Below are 19,845 nucleotides of genomic sequence, written 5' to 3' on the forward strand. Positions count from 1 at the left end.
ATCCTTGTATTTTCCCATAATGTTCGAAAGCACCTCTTGAGCTTTGACTTGAGTAAAACATTGATCAGTGAAGCACAGGGGTTGATATTTCTGCCTCAATGCTCATGTAACTTCCGACATTCAAAAATCCATTGGCCAAGATTTTGCAGCTGTAATGATCGAGAAAATGTCGGAATGGAGCACCTTTCTGGTGTCTGCGCACGCCCGGTTAAACTCCCCGAGGTAGCTTTCATCGATTCCCAACACCCCCTGCTGGATGTGCTGCTGACATCCGAGCAAGTGGGAATCAATTAGAAATCGGTAATTTGATGGGACCTGTCATATTACGATTTTGTAATATATACATTGCTCTTTTTGTCGAGCCGAGTTGTTGAAATATAGACATAGTCGATGACAAAATAATTTAATGAGTAATGGGAAATAAACCAGTGATTTCTTTTTACTTCTCTCTAGCTGTTTCCCTTCTGTACTCTCCACACTCCTTGCACACACTTATTGAGGAAAGAGCGAGGAAACCTTTTTATAGGTCTTGGTAGTGTGGCCATCTAGTGATCATTTGCCTGTACTTGCTTAACATTACTTCATCATGCATTACTACACACAGAGATCACTACAGGACCGTCCCCTTCTTATGCAATGTTTCACTTCAGACCTGCTGAAAAATAAGGCCAGGATTCTGCCCCCGTGACCCGCCCCGGTTTTCAACAGGTGGGAAAGGCGGTGGTGTGGGGGTGGGGGGTGGGGGTGGGAGGTGGGGGGGGGGGGGGAGTGTGTGGGGCTGGGGGTGTGGAGTAGAATCGAGAGGGGAGTCTCACAACGGCCTTTACATCAGCAGGATTTCCCCGCTCAATTGTGCCTCACCCCCTGCCAACGATGTAATGGGGTTCCCATACTGAAAGGTTGCGAACCCCTTCGAGGGCTTCATCGCTGCAATATCCCCGTAATATTAGAATATCCCCCCCCCCCCCCCCCCCCCCCCCCCAAACGCCCTCAGCCGGTAGGGTTTACAACAGGTCTGGACCAATGGGGACCTGGTGGACGATCCCCACTGGGAGTGCAGAGATAGTTACAGCCCCCGGGGGGAGAGTGTCATGCCAGGGCAGTACCCTGGTAGGGCTACATCCCGCTTTCCCACCTGACTTGGCACTTAGTCAAAAAAAAAATGAGCCAGCTTTGCCTTACGTCTTGTTGACTGAGGCTGAACTGGGCTTTTTTTAAACAGCTGAGTAAACCAGAATTTCTGTTGAACAACCTCTCTGGCCCTGCAAAACTAAATTATTATTTGCGGAATGTCAAATTTCTCCATTCCATGTGCAATTCCACAGATTTAAAAAATTAAAAAATAGCTTGTTTAAGAAAGTGCAGCTTCGTCCAATGTCTCTGGGCGCGATCGAAGAGCCTTGTCACGCCTGCCCCGGTGCCTCAACCAGGCCGGTAAATCTTTAATAATCTTTTTAATGTCACAAGTAGGCTTACATTAACACTGCAATGAAGTTACTGTGAAAATCCCCTATTCGCCACATTCCGGCGCCTGTTCGGGTACACGGAGGGAGAATTCAGAATGTCCAAGTTACCTAACAGCACGTCTTTGGGGACTTGTGGGAGGAAACCGGAGCACCCGAAGGAAACACACACAGACACGGGGAGAACGTGCAGACTCCGCACAGACAGTGACCTAAACCGAGAATCGAACTTGGGACCCTGGCGCTGTGAAGTAACAGTGCTAGCCACTGTGGATCTGGATCTCGCCCAGCGAGGGGAAGATCCAAATTTACATATGCAAATGTGCTGTTAGGCCTGCTTGATGATGTCACTGTTACTGGATACCAGAATTCCCCAATTACTGGCGGCAGAATGATATTGACATTGGGAGAGGTGAAACCCATTGCCACAAATACCACTCGGTCGTTGTGCGCAGATTTCTTTGATACCAGTGGTGAGCGCCATGGTTGTGCCACTGACTTCAAAATCATTGTTAAATGATTCCCCCGTGTTGGACACCATGCTGAGCTTTGTTTGGGAGTGGGAGCAGCAGAATACATAAAGGAGGGACAGTAGTTTTTGCAAATGTTCTTACCTTCGGTGTCCTTGAGCCCCAGCTGCCCTCGATTGTTTCTTCCCCAACCGAACACTGCCCCTGAGAGAGACAGGGCGAAGCTGTGTTCTCCTCCGGCAGTGATCTGAGACACAGGCATCCCAGTGAGAGAGGTCATACGCTGAGGGACGGGCCGGGAGGCACCTCTTGTATCGATACCAAGTTGGCCACAAGTGTTCTGTCCCCAGACAAAGAGTTGGCCATCTTTCAACACAGGACAAATGAGAAAAGGAAAAAAATAAATATTATAATCCAGAATTTCTACTGAATAACCTCTCTGACCCGACAAAACTAAATTTATGCTTGTGGAATGTCAAATTTTTCCATTCCATGTGAAATACCCCTTCCACAAACATTCAATCCCTCCACCACCAACGAACAGTGGCAGCCATGTTTACCATCTATGACACTGAAGAACTCACCAAGCTTCCTTAGGCAGCACTTTGCAAACCAATGACCACTACCATCTAGAAGAGGGTTTTTCAAAGTGCCCGCGGGTAGGTTGGGGGCAGGCGTCGGGTGGGTCGTGGAGCGCTTGGTCCTGCCAATCCCAATCACAGGAGATGCGCCCAACAGCCGCCACCAGCTTCGACATCGAGAATGGCGGCCGCTGCTGCCTTCAAATGGAAGTAAATGGGGCTGTGTGGAGTCTTCCAGCCAGAAGTGGCAGCAGAGGGCAGGTCACACACCCTGAACGCACACTTGACGTCAAATGCCCTCCAGGTTCATGCTTTTGGTGCCGAATCACGGAGCAGTGTTGCTTCCATTTTCCAGCTGATGGCAAGCAAGGCAAGTGAACTGTGAAAATGAATAGTTTTCTTAAATGTAAGAGATGGCCAGAGACTCAAATGACAGTTACCTATTGGACAGGATCTCACAACAGAATCTGCTGGAGAGAGATGCTCAGGAGAGTCCAGGGTAGGACAGAGCAGTGCTAGTGTTAGCTGTGTACAGAGCTCCAGGATCATTGGAGCCTACAAAGAAGAATTTAACTTGGGAACAAAGCAGTATTAACATGATTTCTTGAGGTATGGCTTTGTCAATTGTGCCAATGCAAATAAGGATGCACAGCCCATGTGTGTTATATGCAGGAAAGTACTGGAAAATGAGAGGAGAAGTTTCAGATTTTGAAAGTGGTGGGTGAAAACTTCCTTTTGAGGTTGAAACCCTAGAGTCATTTATTAACTTAGAGCTGACTCCAAATTAAAAGACTTCACTGCTGTAGCTGATCTGTAATACCACAGTAAAAACATGCCAAAAGCCCATGAGGCTGTCAGCATTCTGGTATAGCATCTCCCAGGAAGTCTGCCCACTCCTCCTTGGAACCTGATTCAAATGAGATTGTGATAACCAAGCAAGCTCCTCTTTTGCATTATAGGTAAGCGAATGTGGCGCGAGTCATGAAGGTCGGTCGACATGGGTCGCAAAGTTTGCGGACATGGGTCGCGATGGACGGCCGGTTGACAAAAGTGAGCCCCGGGAAAAAAAATTTGAAAAACATTGTAATACATCACAGAGCACCTATGTACCATAAAATAAATGCAGCAGGCATAATTCTACGCAATAACAAAGATCATTGCCAGGGCTATGAATTCTCAATGTAAGACCATAAGATGTAGGAGCAGAAGTAGACCATCCGTCCCAGCATGTTTGCTGCGCCATTCAATGAGATGGTGACTGATCTGAAATGATAATCTTCATTCCCACTTTATCCCCACACCACTTGATTTCCTTCCTGATTTAAAATCTGTCTAATGTAGTCAGGGACCTCCTGATCACATTCCTCCTCCCTGGCTCAGATAAATCCAAGGGACAAAAATCAATAACTAAAGTACTTTCATGTAAGGACAAGATGGACAGAAAGGCCTGAATATTTATTTTCATTTAAGCAGAAAGAAAACCATTATTTTTAATCCAGTTTTAAAATCCAGTTTGAAATCCAGTTCTTTACATGCTAAAATCTTCAGATGTTGCTCTTGCTTTGTCGCTACTCCTTATTTGACTGCAGAGCGGAGACCCTTAGTTTATGCAGGATAGGCTGAATTATATAAGAAGACGAGGAGATTACAAGCACATCCTCGATCGGTTTTCTAAAGTGCTTCAGAAAGGAAACAGCGAGTTGGAGGAAGTCCGGAATAAGTTAGTCCACATTACACATCTGTGTGCCTGATAGCTGAGTAAAAAGTGCAAAGTGTTAAGTGAACTGGGAGATCAGCTGCAGAATGGAACTGCTTGCTTGCAGGAGAGCACCCCTGTCCTGAACAATCAATCACGTTGGGGACAAGGAGGCGCAGGATAGAGTGCGTGGTGCTGAGAAAAAACTACCGCTGTTAGGCCAAATACAGGAACAAAATATTGATTTCCGGTCAGGAAATACCAGACCAAGTGAAGAGTTAGAAGATGCAGTGGGAGGGGGAGGATTTTCAGGACGTTAGTTCAGCCACCAAAGTGCCGCCTCCCATGAAGCAGACCAGTCCCCGTGTTTAGTTAAGATTAAACACCCTGTGACACAGATCAGCCATCAGCAAGCAATTCGAGCCGTTATCTCCATAACCAGAACAGTTGAAAGCACTCCTCCCTCTTCCTGTGTGATGAGGGAATGACAGCTTGTGAGATTAGCCATGACATGATCCCATGCGCATGATCCTTACTCCAAGTTTGTTTGCCCAGCTGAAGGAGGGCCATACATTCGAGCCCCGTCATGTTGATACAGGGTATTGGGCGCAAGCGTCATAGATTCAAAGAATTAGTTTGGAAAGGGAAGTAAAATTCATTTAATTCCAAACCGCACCGGCGTTCGAAAGTGTTGTGCTTGAGTTTGAACTGAGGCAGTACCAATTTCAAATTGTGAAAGTCTGTCTGTTCCAAAACAAAGATAACCCAAATTTGGCAGCAATCCAATTTGAATTATCCAAACCATTTGATTATTAAATAATGTTGAGAGTCAGTTTGAAATTTCCAGCTGGGAGAATGTGTGCTGTGTTTGTCTCAACCAAAGTGGGGAGAGCTTCACTGCACCTCCTAGAATGGGGCGAGGAACAAGGGGCGGGATTCTCTGTGGGCTGACGCCGAAATCGCAATTGGGCGGAGAACAGGTTCCGACGCTAAAATCGCAGCGGCCGCCGATTTGCCGCCAAATCGCTAGTCTCCGTCACCTCAACAGCGGTGTCAATGTGGTCCGCAACAGATGCCGTTTGCATATCATTCGCAGGCCTGACCCGGTATTCTCCGGGGTCTACGCAATTCTCCGCCTCCGATACGCCGGGTTCCCGACAGCGCGGTTCGGGATGATCGGGAACAGAACACATTGGCCCAGCTGGAAAGGCATGCTGCTGACAGCCTACTGTGAAGTTAGGGCCATGGATGGCATCGCTGTCCCCCCCCAGACCACCCCTCTGGGTGTCCTCGGTACCAGCTGAGCCATCAGTTGGATGGGCGCGCTCCAGCACAGCCAGTGCCAGTGCCACCTTGTTGGCTGGGATGAGTGAGTGTGGGGAGTGTAATGTGTATGTGCGGCTGCAGCTTGTCAGCCTCCCGAGTGTCAGTCACGGACCCGGCGAATCCCGCACTGTTTTTCACTGGAATCGATTGTGTTCCACGTGGTGCCGGGCTAGTCCCTTAACAGTAGCTGAATCAATCCAGGTTTGGCGTCAGTTTTGCTGTCGTGAAAGTCCACAAATTCTGCGTTGGTGTCAACACATGGGACGGGATTCTCTGTTGCCCGACACCAATATCATAATCAGCAATCAGGCAGAGAATCCCTTCCGAAGACCAAATCGTGGGCGGCGCCGGTTGGAAGGGGTTTTCAAGTCTCCGCCCCCTCCAAAGTGGAGTCAATGCATCGCGTGCCGCACGCCGTTGGAATGGCGTTGGCATGTCATCGGAAGGCCCTCCCCCGATGGGCCAAGTTCCCGATCGCGCGGAGCACGCGCGGCAGCCATGGACGGTGTCCAGCGGCGCAACAGTTGGCCATGACCCGTGCTGCTGGCCGAGGGGGAGGGGGGGGGGTGGGGGCTGGGGGACTGGTGGGGGGTGGCCAGGGGTTGTCCTGGGAGGGCGTCTTTGGCAGGTCGGGTCCGCGCAGGGCTTGTGCTATGTTGTACGCCGTTCAGTTTATAATCAGATCAGCAGCGATCTTATTGAATGCTGAAGGTCATCGCCGTGCGCATGCGCGGCCATGGACCCGGCCATTCTCTGGCCGTGTTTGGTGGGGAGCCAGAAATGTTACCCACGCCATTGCTAGCCCCTCACCAGTCCCAGAGTCAGTGTGGGTTCGATGCCGATTTTGGCGTCGGCACTTAGTCTCAGAAACGGAGAATACTGCTGAAGAGCTCTCTCACACAGCCCTGAAATGAACATGCGTATAAGCTCCAGCTTTGGGATTACTACGCTTGGGACAGGCATTTCATTAGCAAAACTCACCAGCAAGGCTATTTGCCTTTTAAAGGAACAGAGAATTTCTAGCTAGTTTACAAACTAGCTTTGATAATAAACCGACGCAGTCGAGATCAGAGTTTTAAAGTAAACTTAAAAAAACATAATAAAGACATATAGGTAGAAAATTTTAAAACAAGAGTTGAAAGCTGTGAAATCAGATTTACTTCGAGATGCAATAGAATCGAATGCGTTTGGGACATTACAACAAATTCCAAACTGAGAAAGTTTATCTGGAAAATGAGCGAGCTGTTCGTGAACGTAGCTCAGCTCAGAAAGAAATTAAAAAGTTGAATTAGAGATGTGCTCATTTACAAGCAACCATTGGTAAAAGCATCGCATCAACCGAGTAAAACCTTTGACACCGAATCACTGACCATAGATGTCAGGGTGAGATTGATATGTTGAAGTAGCAACTCCAGAGTGGAAGGGATCTGACTTTCTCCCCGTGTCTATGTGGTGCTCCGGTTTCCTCCTCTTTTATTACGCGCCTGTAGCATCTTTTATTCCACTTCTTTGTGTGTTTTATATACTATGGAGTGTAATATGTTTTAATCAAAGCTTGGTTACTGATTAGGTCTTCTGAATCTCGATGAAGAAGATTCGAACTTGTCCAGTCGTTAAAAAAAGGTTTATTGAGTAACTATAATTGCGTGAGTTCTTTACTTTAACATTGATACTAGTGATAAGGTGAACAAGATCTAACTGTAGCCACCTGGGGTGGCCACGTCCCGATTACAAAATGGACACTTGCAGAGAATGAAGGGAAAAATGGACAATGCTGAGAAAGCAAGCAGGTGCAAGGTTGATTGGAGTTTGCAGCTCCCAGACAAGGCCGATACTGCAAAACCATTAGCATACTAATGAACCATCTCCGGGGACAAAAGGGAAACATTTAAGCAAACGATACCAAAGCAGACACCCCGGCGCCAGAGGAGACTAGAACAAAGCCGGCCAACAGCCACCTAGGGCCCGCCCAGTGATCAGGGCAGCCACCCCTTTATTGGAGGAAATCAATACCAATGATCAGGATACGGCCCAATTAATTGGGACCAAGTTCAAGGCCCGCCCAAAAGCGCGCGGAGCCCCCTTTGGGGTATAAGAAGAAGCCCCCAAGAGAGAATCGTTCTTCTTGGCCTTGGCTCTCAGCGACGAATGGTCTGCCTAGCAGCTGCACCAGAACAAGTAAGTCCAAAGTCAACGCACGCTACGAGATAGACGCGCCTAGCTACTATTCTGTACCAGCTCGACCCCAGCAGCCTCAGAACTGTACAACGGACATTGTTCCTCTGACTGAGTGGGCGCCCGAAGCTAAGTATAGGCTTTAGTAGTAGTGATAGTTTAGTTGGTAGAGTTGGTGCATGAGTATAATTGACTGTGTAAATAAATGAGTATTAGTTTCGAACTTACTAACAGGTGTATCGAGTCTTTGATCAGTATTCGGTTTTGAACCTTGTGGCGGTATCGAAAAGATACCTGGCGACTCTTGAGCAAACGTAATTAGGATTAAGGACGGCGACCATATTAACCGCCATAAACAGAGCCAATTAAGGAGAGAGCATAACGAGCAACAAACTACAGTAACTATGCTTGACTACACAAACCATCTGAGCTAATCTTATACTTCTGTCCTGGTCACAGTACAAAAGAGAGAGAGAGACACACACAACGTGGTTGCTTTTATACCCCTGTTGGTCCGGCCCTCTAGTGATCATCTGGGGTTACTGATTATACATTGACCCCCTTATGTACATGCACATACAGAGGTCACTACACCTCCCACAGTCCAAAGACGTGCAGGTTAGGTGGATTGGCCATGTTAAATTGCCCTTAGCATCCAAAAGAGTTTGGAGGGGTTATTGGGGTTACGGGGATAGAGTGGAAATGAGGGCTTAAGTGGGTCGGTGCAGTCTCGATGGGCCGAATGGCCTCCTTCTGCACTGTATGTTCTATGTTCACCTTTGGAGGTGTAGGATCAAAGAATACAGAGGAAGGTGAGGTAGATTGGAGTGAACTGGGATCGGTTTCTGTAAGGTTTCTGTTTTCCTATATAAATATTGCAATAAACAGTCCGACGAATGAAACCAGGAGCGAGCCAGCAACAGCCGATGGGATCACAGCATACTAACTTGGCAGGAAAATAGCAATAGGATAATTGCTAAATCACCTGTTTTTGTAATGGTGATTGTAAGATGAATATTGGCCAGGGTACCAAATCCACTGCTTCTCTTCTAAATAGGATCTTTCCACCATCTGAAAGGGCGGACAGGGCCTCGGTTTCATCCAAACGGCCGCACCTTCAACAGGGCAGCATCCTTCAGTACCCCACTGGAGTGACAGCCTTCACTTTGCTCGCGCACAAGCCCAGGGGTCGGACTTAACCCCACAATTGCCTGTATCAGAACTGCAATAGAACTGAGTGACAGCTGACGTAGCTGGCAAGGCAGAAGAATGATCTCGTGATGTCGGACATCGGCAAAAACTGACAATAGATTCCTGCTCCTTCTAAATTCCGAAATGAGATCAATTAGGCAAATATTGAACAGGAGAACAAAATGTAACTTTATGTCACAGACGCTGATTGTCTTGGCCTTTGCTACACCTGGTCTAACTTTGACCTTTTAACAAATACAATCATTCAAATATCAACCGTGAACATACCCGTCATGTTACAAATTATGTTAAACCTAGAACTGGTGCACGCCTGGTCTAGCTTCACAGCTTCTTAATTTTAATCTGCTTCCGATTAAGTTACAACCCAAATGTTTCAGTTTAATTTTTACCTTTGGACAATGCCAGTGAGTGATTGTTCCCACAGGCCACTTGAATGATGTTTTTCTCACTCAAACTCTGACGTGACCTAAACATAAGTAAAACACAAACATAATGTCACGTCATTTCTCAGTCTTTCTCAGGCATATATCCCATTTATTTCATTCGCTTCTAAAATAAAAGTTAGGGGGTGTCATCGTCGGACTTTAAAATGTAACTATGAGTCGGTAGGACAGTTGTCCAAGTATCTCTGTATGAGCTAAGAACACAAAGGCTGCAGGACAGTGTTGTCTGTCAAAGATATATCACTGCAGAAACAGTTGCTGAGCCCACAAACGTCATTGGGTCAGTCTGACTTCAGCTGGTAACTCTCTAGTTTATGGAAGTTCAAGACCCACTCCAGAGGTTTGAGTTCATGATTAACACTGACAGTTCAATGCAGTACTGATACATAGGAGGCAGTGAGTGTTTGACAATAAAAACCTCTAAGTATTACGATCCAGGACCAGACCCCCCTATTTCTGAGAGGTAAAAGGGTCATTGATTTAGCCATTTTAATGTAAATACAAAAGCCCATGTCAAAATTCACTTTTAAAAATGAACTCCATCGGGGCAGCACGGTGGCCTAGTGGTTAGCACAACTGCCTCACGGCGCTGAGGTCCCAGGTTCGATCCCGGCTCTGGGTCACTGTCTGTGTGGAGTTTGCACATTCTCCCCGTGTCTGCGTGGGTTTCACCCCCACAACCCAAAAATGTGCAGAGTAGGTGGATTGGCCACACTAAATTGCCCCTTAATTGGAAAAAATAATTGGGTAATCTAAATTTAAAAAAAAAAAAATGAACTCCATCATAAGACTGCAAACACAATTTCAGATTGTAAAGTTTACAGCTTGCAATAATGAAAGCAGGGATATGAAACATTTGCAACATCTACGGTCTAACTCGAAGCGAATGAAACAATTCAAGGAAGGTCACAATAAGTTAACATGGACAAAATGAATCTGCCATTGTTCAAAATGTGAAAAAGTATAGCAGTCAGCAAAAGACTAGTAGAAACCAGAGCTGATTAAAAGTGTAAGTCACATTCCAATACACAACAAACATTCAAAGATGCAACATATTCATAGCTATATTGCACACTGACGATTGAAAACTAACCATCCAATCAAATACATGTGAGACTCATCCAAGCCAATCAGCACATTACAAGGGTAGGGATAGATGGAGTCAGACTGATAACATTTTCCTTAAAGATAGAGGTCCGGGCAGCCATTTTCATTCCAGAATCACTCTATACTATTTTGCCTAGCTGTCCACTATCTTTATTTCATATTTTCATATTTCTATTCTAACTCTTAAGTCCGCATAAGCTGTTTGCTTTGAGCAAGAAACCATTATTGTATTTTGAAAATTAAGACAGCTGGCTTGTAATGCAGAGCAAGACCAGCAGCGTGGGTTCAATTCCCGTTCCAGCCTCCCCAAACAGGCGCCGGAATGTGGAGACTAGGGCCTTTTCACAGTAAATTCATTGAAGCCTACTTGTGACAATAAGTGATTATTATTATTATTCAATTTGTTTGTTAACCACTAAGTTAATTATATCTCTTCAAAGCCTTCTGCAGGAGCTTTCTGAGAACATTTGATTTGTAACCACAAGAAGATTTCAAACTCTCAATTATAATCAGTAGACACAACAAAAGATTTCATTTCGCACCCGAGACGTGTAGCTTAAATTTCTACTGAGCTAAAAGTGTACACGAGACTACACTTAAACCGCATGGTCAATTTCAACAGTCACGCCAAATTTGGATATGGTGTATTAAAACAAATTTTATTACTAACACAGAATTAAAGTATCTTTAACATCCCACAAGGAAAATAGTTTACAATTACCCCTTAAACAAATGTTCATGGAATCCCTACAGTGCAGAAGGAGGCCATTCGACCCATCGAATCTGCACCAATGCACCACCCATATGCCAGTAGCCCCGTAACCTAACATGCACACTAAGGGGCAATTTAGCATGGCCAATCCACTTAACCTGCAAACCTTTGGACTGTGGAAGGAAACCAAAGCACCCGGAGGAAACCCACGCAGACACGGGGAGAACGTGCAAACTCCACACAGACAGTCATTCAAGGCCAGAATTGAACCTGGGTCCATAGCGCTGTGAGGCAGCAGTGCTAACCACTGTGCCGCCGTGCCGCCTGGATAATGTTAATCAATACAGAGACATAATAACCCTTAACTGCTAGCTTTACTTCCATTTAAACAGCAGAATTATCTTGGATCCCAATCCAGTTTTAAATACAGTTAGCCATCAGAAACACTTGCTGTACATAGATGCCCGGATACTTCACTTTGAGAAAGTGAGATCCTGTGAGTTTGCTTTAAAGAAAGCGACCCGGCACCCTGTCTGAACAATGCAGGGTCTCGAGCTGAAGTCTTCAGAAACTGTCTTCACGGTTTGACTTTCATCTCCCAATCGAACAATCTCTGCTCCTCGGCTAAAATGCCTTGTACTCTAGCTCCTTACATTAGGTACATCATCTTACTAACACGATGGTCCTTCATTAAATGCTCCACAGGGAATCTTTTTAATCCAAACAAAAATCCATTAGCCCAGGCTTTTATGATGCTTTAATTACACCTATCACTCCCAAAAAACAGGATTATTAAAAACACTACTGCAGCAGTCTCACACACACACTAACACAGACTTTTAACACTTACTGCACCAAAAACATGTCATACAATATAGCTGAAATTCCGACATTCATCACAGTAAAGTTAACTAAAGTCCTAGTGTACAGAGCACTGCACTGCTGTACTGCTGTGAGACCTGGATTGTGTATCAGAGACAAACAAGGGGTGCTGGAGAAATTCCACCAGCAATGTCTCTGCCATGTCTTTCTCATTCCATGGGAAGACTGTTGAACAAAAACTAGTGTCCTTCTAGAAGCTAACTCTACACACATTCAGGCAAAACTCCTGTAAATCAACTTGAGTGGACTGGACAATATGAATGGAAAGCCCAAAACCAACTCCCCCGCATCGGGTCCTGTTCTCTCAGCTCTCAAATGGCCGGCATTCCGAGGGAGGACAAAGAAAATGCCTCAAAGACACTTTGAAGCTCTCCTTAAAGCACAGCAGTATTGACAGGAATGACTCGGAGGAACGTGCTACCAATTTGAGCCAAAATGTCTGAATAAGGCAGAGAAGGAAAGAAAAATAAGCAACTCCTACACTACGGACCCATTAACTCACGGGTCAACCTGCCCTATGTGCCTAGGGATCTCCAGGTTGAGAGGTGGTCTGTTCAGTTACATGTAGACCCATGGCAGAAACCCATGACCCTGAATGGACATCATCCTTGAATCATGGGACAGCTGACGACAATGATGAGAATGGTGATGCCATACTGACAGAGTGCTGCACTGCCTTTTGAATGAGACATTAAAATTTAACAATGCTTTTCTTGCGCCTATTGGCAGTCCAAGGGTTAAATTGCTTTGCCGTCTTCTAACATTGACTCAATTTACAACATAATGATGCAGAAGATAAAAACAGCGAGCGCGATCCAACGGTCACACTGTGCCCGGAAAGCAGCTCGCCCCAGCGCAGCGTCGCCAATCAAAGCCAGGAGACCCCGCTCCCCGGATCTACCCGGCTCATAACGCCTCTCAATCTAATGTGATCTCGTGGGACGTTGCGATGTAAATCCCATCCATTGTGGGCGGGATCGCTTTTTGGCAAATCTGCATATTAAAGCGAGGCAGCTAGTCTCACTCTAATGTGCAGATTCCTGAGGTACCTGAGGCTTTGGGATTCATCCTCTTCACCTCGGGGAGTTTGGGTGACAGCTGTTCAGCACTGGTCTCCGCAATAAAGGAGATCAGGCGGAATCACACTTGTGGGGGTCTCCCAGGACTTTAGAGGCCCCGAGCTGCATGCCCTTTGGGCAGGCTGGCACCACCTGGGAACCCTGGTAGTATAACATGGGCACCAGCCTGGCACTGCTAAGGTGCCTAGGTAGCATGTCAGCTGGCATGGGCACTGTCAGGGTGCCAAGCTGGCATTTTTTGTGTTTACATGATTGGATGGGGGTGTCCTGCATGGGTATTTGTGGGGTGGGGGTGGACTGGGGGCCTACCTGGGTAATGGGGGAGGGGGGGTGAGTGTTGGGGGCCCTGCCTCCCTCCCATAGTGTGTTTGGGCTGGGGGAGTGCGGTCTTGGGGGTTGCTTTGGAGGCCTCCTGCACCATTTTTAAATGCTTCCCCGATCTCTCACTATTCTGGGGAGTTCTGGTGAATGGAGCGCCCCAGTGTACAAAACGCAGCTATGTGTGGCCTTGGCTGTGCATTCCCCGTTGAGGCCCCTTATACAACACATGTTTGATTGTATAGCCATGTGTTTCGGCACTCCGAGCGCCGGGAAACGTGGCTAAACGCGCTCGCTATGCGACTTTGTTCCCAATTAGTTGAATCGCGGCGAAGATTTTTTAACTATTTAAAAGCCACCAGGAGTAATGTAACTCTTACTGCGGTTTCATTATGGGGAATTCTTTTGTGGCAGCTGCAGTGTCCTTCGATATAACTTCACTCTGATAAACCTTTCCTGCTTGGGAAAGGAACAGAATGTGGGAGGTCCCACTCGCCACAAAGTGGATTTTCTGCTGCTTGAAGTGAGGAAACAGTCCTACAGGAAAAGAATGAAAACAAAATATTAATATTTAAGATTACAGTGGTTACGTTACTGGACTAATAATTCAGAGAATGGGAGCTGAAACCCCCACCATAACTGTTTGAAAATCTGAATTCAGTTTAAAAATCAGTTACCGTGACTGATTGTCTGATTGTCAAAACCCACCTGATTGACGAAAGTCCTTGAGGGCAGGAAATCTGCCACCCATAGCTTGTCTGGACAAGTGACTCCAGTCCCACAACAATGCGGTCAACTCTGAAATGGCTCAGCAAGTCACTCAGTCACACCAAAGCAGAACATGAAGGCCCACCAATGCGTTCATATGGTAATGAAGGATGTGCATTGAATGCCAGCCTTGCTAGTGATACCCACATCCCAGCAGTGAATACAGAAAAATCTATGCAAACAGTATACATATCACAGAATCATAGAATTTATAGTGCAGAAGGAGGCCATTCGGCCCATCGAGTCTGCACCAACATTCCGCAGGAGAACTCTACTTTGGCGCACACTCCACCCTTTCCCCATAGCCCCGTGCATTGATCATGTCCAATCTACCTAACCTGCACATCTTTGGAGTGTGGGAGGAAACCGGAGCACCCGGAGGAAACCCACGCAGAAACGGGGAGAACGTGCAGACTCCGCACAGACAGTGACCCAAGCCGGGATCGAACCTGGGTCCGTGGCGCTGTAAGGCAGCAGTGCTAACCACTGCGCCGTCGTGCCACACTTGCCGCTGTCAGTTTACTCGCACTGTAAATGGAGCTGCCACAACATTGGTCACTTCACTGGAATCAGTAGTCAGCTTTTAAAGATTAAGTTATGAAGACAGGGTTACATTAGTTTGCAAGAGCCAGCGATGTTGTGTTGGAGAGAAATGAGGAAGCATTTCCTCAACAAAGGTTGGTGAGACCAGGAACTCTACTCCCAAATGTTGCGGATGTTGAGTCAATTAAAATTTCCAAAACTGAGATTGACAAATTTTATTCGCTACGGGTTTTGAAGAATAGTTAAAGATCTAACTGAATGGTGGAACAGGTTTCAGGGGCTGGTTAGTCCACTCCTCATCCTATCAATACACTCAGTCAAACCACTTGAAAATGCTATTGACCTTTAACTGTAGTTTACACAGTGGTAAACCCTAGTTTGAACTTTTCAACTCCATCCTTTGCCCACAGATTTCTGACCAAAGTAATGTTGTTGACTTTGCATTCATTGATGCAAGGATGTTTGGAAAAGGAACACTTCCCATTTGAAGTACATCCCCTCCCCTCTTCCTCGGTAATCACAATTGTTCCTCAGAATTCCTCTGGTCCATGAGGCCCTGTATACCTAAAGCTAGAAAGTTAGCAGCTGATCCAGGGATGAGCCCTGGGGAATTTTATTGATCCCATCCAGACCCAATGTGCTCATCTTGAAAAAGGATCTACCAAATTCAAGTGTGTCCTTGCCAACTCCTCAGTGATGTAGGCGAAATGCCAACTAGCCAGCTCCTGGGTGAGTGATTAACCTGGGCAATGATAACTGCCCACTCGTCCATAGGGTTAAAATCAGCCCGCCCCTCCGCCATCGTGTAAATTGTACACAATACAGTATAAGTATAACACAAACGATATACAGATCTTGCTATTCTCATTGCCTCCAAATACAGGTTTGACCCAAAATGTTTCACAAGGACGTTGTGAAATCATGTTCTGTTTGTTTGTTCGTAGTTGGCACTACCAGTCTAAACTCAATCAGATGTGAATGTCTAAATTTATTTTCAGTCACTTTAAGGCTTCTCCGAAAATCAATAAGAGTAGATTACAGCAAGATATTAACCTACTTTATACTATAATTAATTCACTTTTGATTGAATGCCAATCGGCTACAGGACGTCTTATAGAGTCATAGGGGTTATAGCAGTTACTATTCAGTCCTTCCAAAGGGGATATAGGGACAGAAAACAGCAACATATGATTCAGCGAAGTGAATTCGATCATTATGTCTCCTTAGTCCAGCCAGGAGGAAATTTTTCTATCAGTGATGGACAGAATTTGACTCTTTTAATAAGAAAACTCCTATTTTTTTTTACAAACAAAATGAAGATTTGGATAGATTGACATAGAAAAGGCCCTTCGGCCCAGCCTGTCTACGCTGGTCAATAACAACCATCAAAGTTTCCCAAACCCATTTTCCAGCACTTGGCCCATAGACGGGTAGGCCTTCAAATAGCAAGTGCACATCTAAATACTTCTTAAATGTTCTTAGGGTCTCTGCCTCCACCACCCTCTTGGGCAGTAGGTTCCAGACTCCCACCACCCTCTGAGTGAAACAGTTTTCCCTCACATCCCCTCTAAACCTCCTGCCCCTTCCCTTAAATCTCTGCCCCCGGTCATTGATCTCTCCACCACAGGGAAATATTTCTTCCTGTCTCCTCTGTCTATGCCCCTCATAATTTCATACATCTCATCATGTCCCCCCTCAGTCTCCTCTGCTCCAAGGAAAACAATCCAAGTCTATCCAATCTCTCTTCATAACTAAAACTCGCCACCCCAGGTAACATCCTGGTAAATCTCCTCTGCGCCCTTTCCAGTGCGATCACGTCGCTCTTGAGGGGCATAGATAAGGTAGTCAACATCTTTTCCCAAAGGTAGGGGAGTCTAAAATTAGAGGGCATAGGTTTAGGGTGAGAGGGGAGAGATATAAAAGAGACCAGAGGGGAACTTTCTTCACATAGAGGGTGGTGAGCATCTGGAACGGACTCCCCAGAGGCAGTGGGTAGAGGCTTTTATCTTTTAAAAAGCAGTGGGCAGGGCGGGTATAGCGGGATATGGGCCAAATGCGGGCAAGTGGGACTAGCTTAGTGATAGAAACTGAGCTGCATGGACAAGCCTGTCTGGCCTTTCACACCTTTTGTTCTCTCTGGGGACTGCCATTGGCACGCTTTTCTCTTGGTTTATGTGGCTATTAGCACTGTTTTCCCTTGGTTTTTGTGGCTATGACTCATCTTTCATTCCCCCACCCTACAGTATAAATATCTCCGACTTTCTATGTATTTTAGCTTTGACAAAGGGTCATCTGGACTTGAAACGTTAGCTCTTTTCTCTCCCTACAGATGCTGCCAGACCTGCTGAGATTTTCCAGCATTTTCTCTTTTGGTTTAAGGTCCCTCTGATTCTTGGTGCTTCCCAGGGTCCGGTTGTTTATCATGTATTCCCTTGCCTTGTTTGTCCTGCCCAAGTGCATCACCTCGCAGTTATCCAGATTGAATTCCATTTGCCACTGATCAGCCCATCTGACCAGCCCATTTATACCCTCCTGTGACCTAAAGCCTCCTCAATATTTACAACCCCCCCAATTTTTGTATCACCTGCAAACTTACTGATCCACCCTCCTGCATTCATGTCTAATTCATTTATATAAACCGCAAACAGAAAGGACCCGAACACTGATCCCCACAGGACCCCACTGGACACAGGCTTCCAGTGAGAAAAACACCCCTAGATCATCACCTTCTGCTTCCTAACACTCAGCTAACTCTGGATCCAATCCTTGGATGCCATGGGCACTTATCATCACTATCAGTCTTCCATGTGGAACCTTATCAAAAGCTTTGCTGAAGTCCAAGTAGACTACATCAAATGCACTTCCCTCATCTGCACATCTGGTCACCTCTTCAAAAAACTTAATGAAATTGGTCAAACATGACCTCCCCTTAAAAAAACCATGCTGCATGTTCTCGATTAATCCCTGCCTCTCCAATTACATCCAATAGTTTCCCCACCACTGAGGTTAGACTGACTGGCCTGTCATTTCCTGGTTTATTCCTTCCTCCCTTCTTGAATAATGGTAGCACATTGACTATCCTCCAGTCCTCTGGCACCTCTCCTGTGGCCAGAGAGAAATTGAAAATTATTGCCAGGGCTTGCCAGAGCCTCTGCTATTTCCTCCCTTGCCTCACACAGCAGCCTGGGATACATTTATCTGGCCCTGGAGACTTGTCTGCTTTAAGCCTGCCAGACAACTCAGAGACTTCCCTCTGTCTCTGTTAACTTTTTAAACTTTCATCACAGTACTACTTCCTGATTTCTATACTTACACCGTCTCTCACAAGTGAACACAGACAGAAAAAATAATTTAGAACCCTCCGTCCTCCGGTTCCAAACACAAATTAACACATTAAAACAAATTAACTTAATGGGCCCTACTCTTTCCCTAGTTATCCTTTCACCCTTTCTACATTCACATTCTCTACTGCTCTGGGGCTTCTGCTGTTTTGATCCCTCGTTGATCTGCCAGAGCCTCCCTTTTTCTCCTGATCCAGTGCTGTGTATCCCTTGATACTCAGGGCTCACTGGATTTGTTGGGCCCACCCTTTTTTTTATTTGAACATGTTGGCCCTGTACACTCCTTATTTCGTTCTTGAATGCGTCTCACATTTCTGTCACAAATGGACCTGAAAGTGTCTGCTCCCAGTCCACTCTGGCCAAATCATATCTGACCTTATTAAAATCAGCCTTCCCCAGTTTAGAACTTGGATTGGATTGGATTGGATTGAATTTGTTTATTGTCACGTGTACCAGGTACAGTGAAAAGTATTTTTGTGCAAGCAGCTCAACAGATCATTCAGTACATGGGAAGAAAAGGGAATTAAACAAATTCAAGAAAATACATAATATACCACATAAGATATACAATGTAACTACATAAGCATTGACATCGGATGAAGCATACAGGGTGTAGTGCTAATGACGCCAGTCAATAAGAGGGTCATTTAGGAGTCTGGTGACAGTGGGGAAGAAGCTGTTTTTGAGTCTGTTCGTGCGTGTTCTCAGACTTCTGTATCTCCTGCCCGATGGAAGAAGTTGGAAAAGTGAGTAAGCCGGGTGGGAGGGATCCTTGATTATGCTGCCCGCTTTCCCCAGGCAGCGGGAGGTGAAGATGGAGTCCATGGATGGGAGGCGGTATTCACGACTCTCTGAAGTTCTTTGCGGTCCTGGGCCGAGCAGTTGCCATACCAGGCTGTGATGCAGCCAGATAGGATGCTTTCTATGGTGCATCTGTAAAAGTTGGTACGGGTTAATGTGGACATGCCGAATTTCCTTAGTTTCCTGAGGAAGTATAGACACTGTTGTGCTTTCTTGGTGATAGCGTCGACGTGAGTGGACCAGGTCAGATTTTTGGTGATGTGCACCCCTAGAAATTTGAACTTGGATGTCAGGCCCTTGTTGTCCATTTCCACAGCAATCTTGAATCCAACAGAGTTCTGATCGCTGTCTGCAAAATGCTCCCCCATTGACACTTCAACCACTTGCCTGGCTTTGTTGCTTAAAATTAAGTCCAGGGCCATCCCCTCTCTTGTAAACCCTTCTACGTACTGGCTCAAAAAGCTCTCCTCTACGCGTTTTAAGAATTCCGCTCCCTCTAAACCTTTTACGCCATGACTATCCCAGTTAATGTTGGGGAAGTTGAAATCCCCCACTATCACTACCCTATTACTTTTACACTTTTCTAATTTTGGCTGTGCAGTCCCCCCTGCTGAACCTTCTATCAGGATCCCAGCCCCCTGCCAAGTTAGTTTAAGCCCTCACCAACAGCACTAGCAAACCTCCCCACAAGATCGCTGGCCCTATTTCGGTTCAGGTGCAACCCATCCGCCTTGTACAGGTCCCACCATCCCCAAGAATGGACCCTATGTCCCAGAAATATAAAGCCCTCCTGCACCAAATCTCCAGCCACGCATTCATCTAGATTAACCTCCTATTTCTATACTCACCAGCACATGGCATCAGAAGTAATCCAGAGATTACTACCTTCCGGGTGCTCTTTTTTAATCTTCTTTCTAAATTCTTTCCC

General features: G+C 46.0%; 1 protein-coding gene across 3 annotated transcripts in view; it reads right to left on the reverse strand.

Moving 5' to 3' along the window:
- Nucleotides 1-19,845, reverse strand: part of LOC119963505 (probable E3 ubiquitin-protein ligase HERC3) — an 86,117-nt gene that overhangs the window by 57,660 nt on the left and 8,612 nt on the right. For all 3 annotated transcript variants that reach the window (XR_005460115.1, XM_038792720.1, XM_038792719.1), the window contains exons 2-4: nucleotides 13,845-14,001; nucleotides 9,313-9,389; nucleotides 2,078-2,299 (exon numbers count right to left, since the gene is read on the reverse strand). Coding sequence is in view for 2 of the 3 variants with exons in the window: in XM_038792720.1 (XP_038648648.1) it covers nucleotides 2,078-2,299; nucleotides 9,313-9,389; nucleotides 13,845-14,001 (456 nt within the window). In the remaining variant the exon portion in view is untranslated. The remainder of the gene's footprint in view (nucleotides 1-2,077; nucleotides 2,300-9,312; nucleotides 9,390-13,844; nucleotides 14,002-19,845) is intronic.

The sequence above is a fragment of the Scyliorhinus canicula genome, chromosome 3 (assembly GCF_902713615.1).
Source record: "Scyliorhinus canicula chromosome 3, sScyCan1.1, whole genome shotgun sequence".
NCBI classification, from domain to species: domain Eukaryota; kingdom Metazoa; phylum Chordata; class Chondrichthyes; order Carcharhiniformes; family Scyliorhinidae; genus Scyliorhinus; species Scyliorhinus canicula.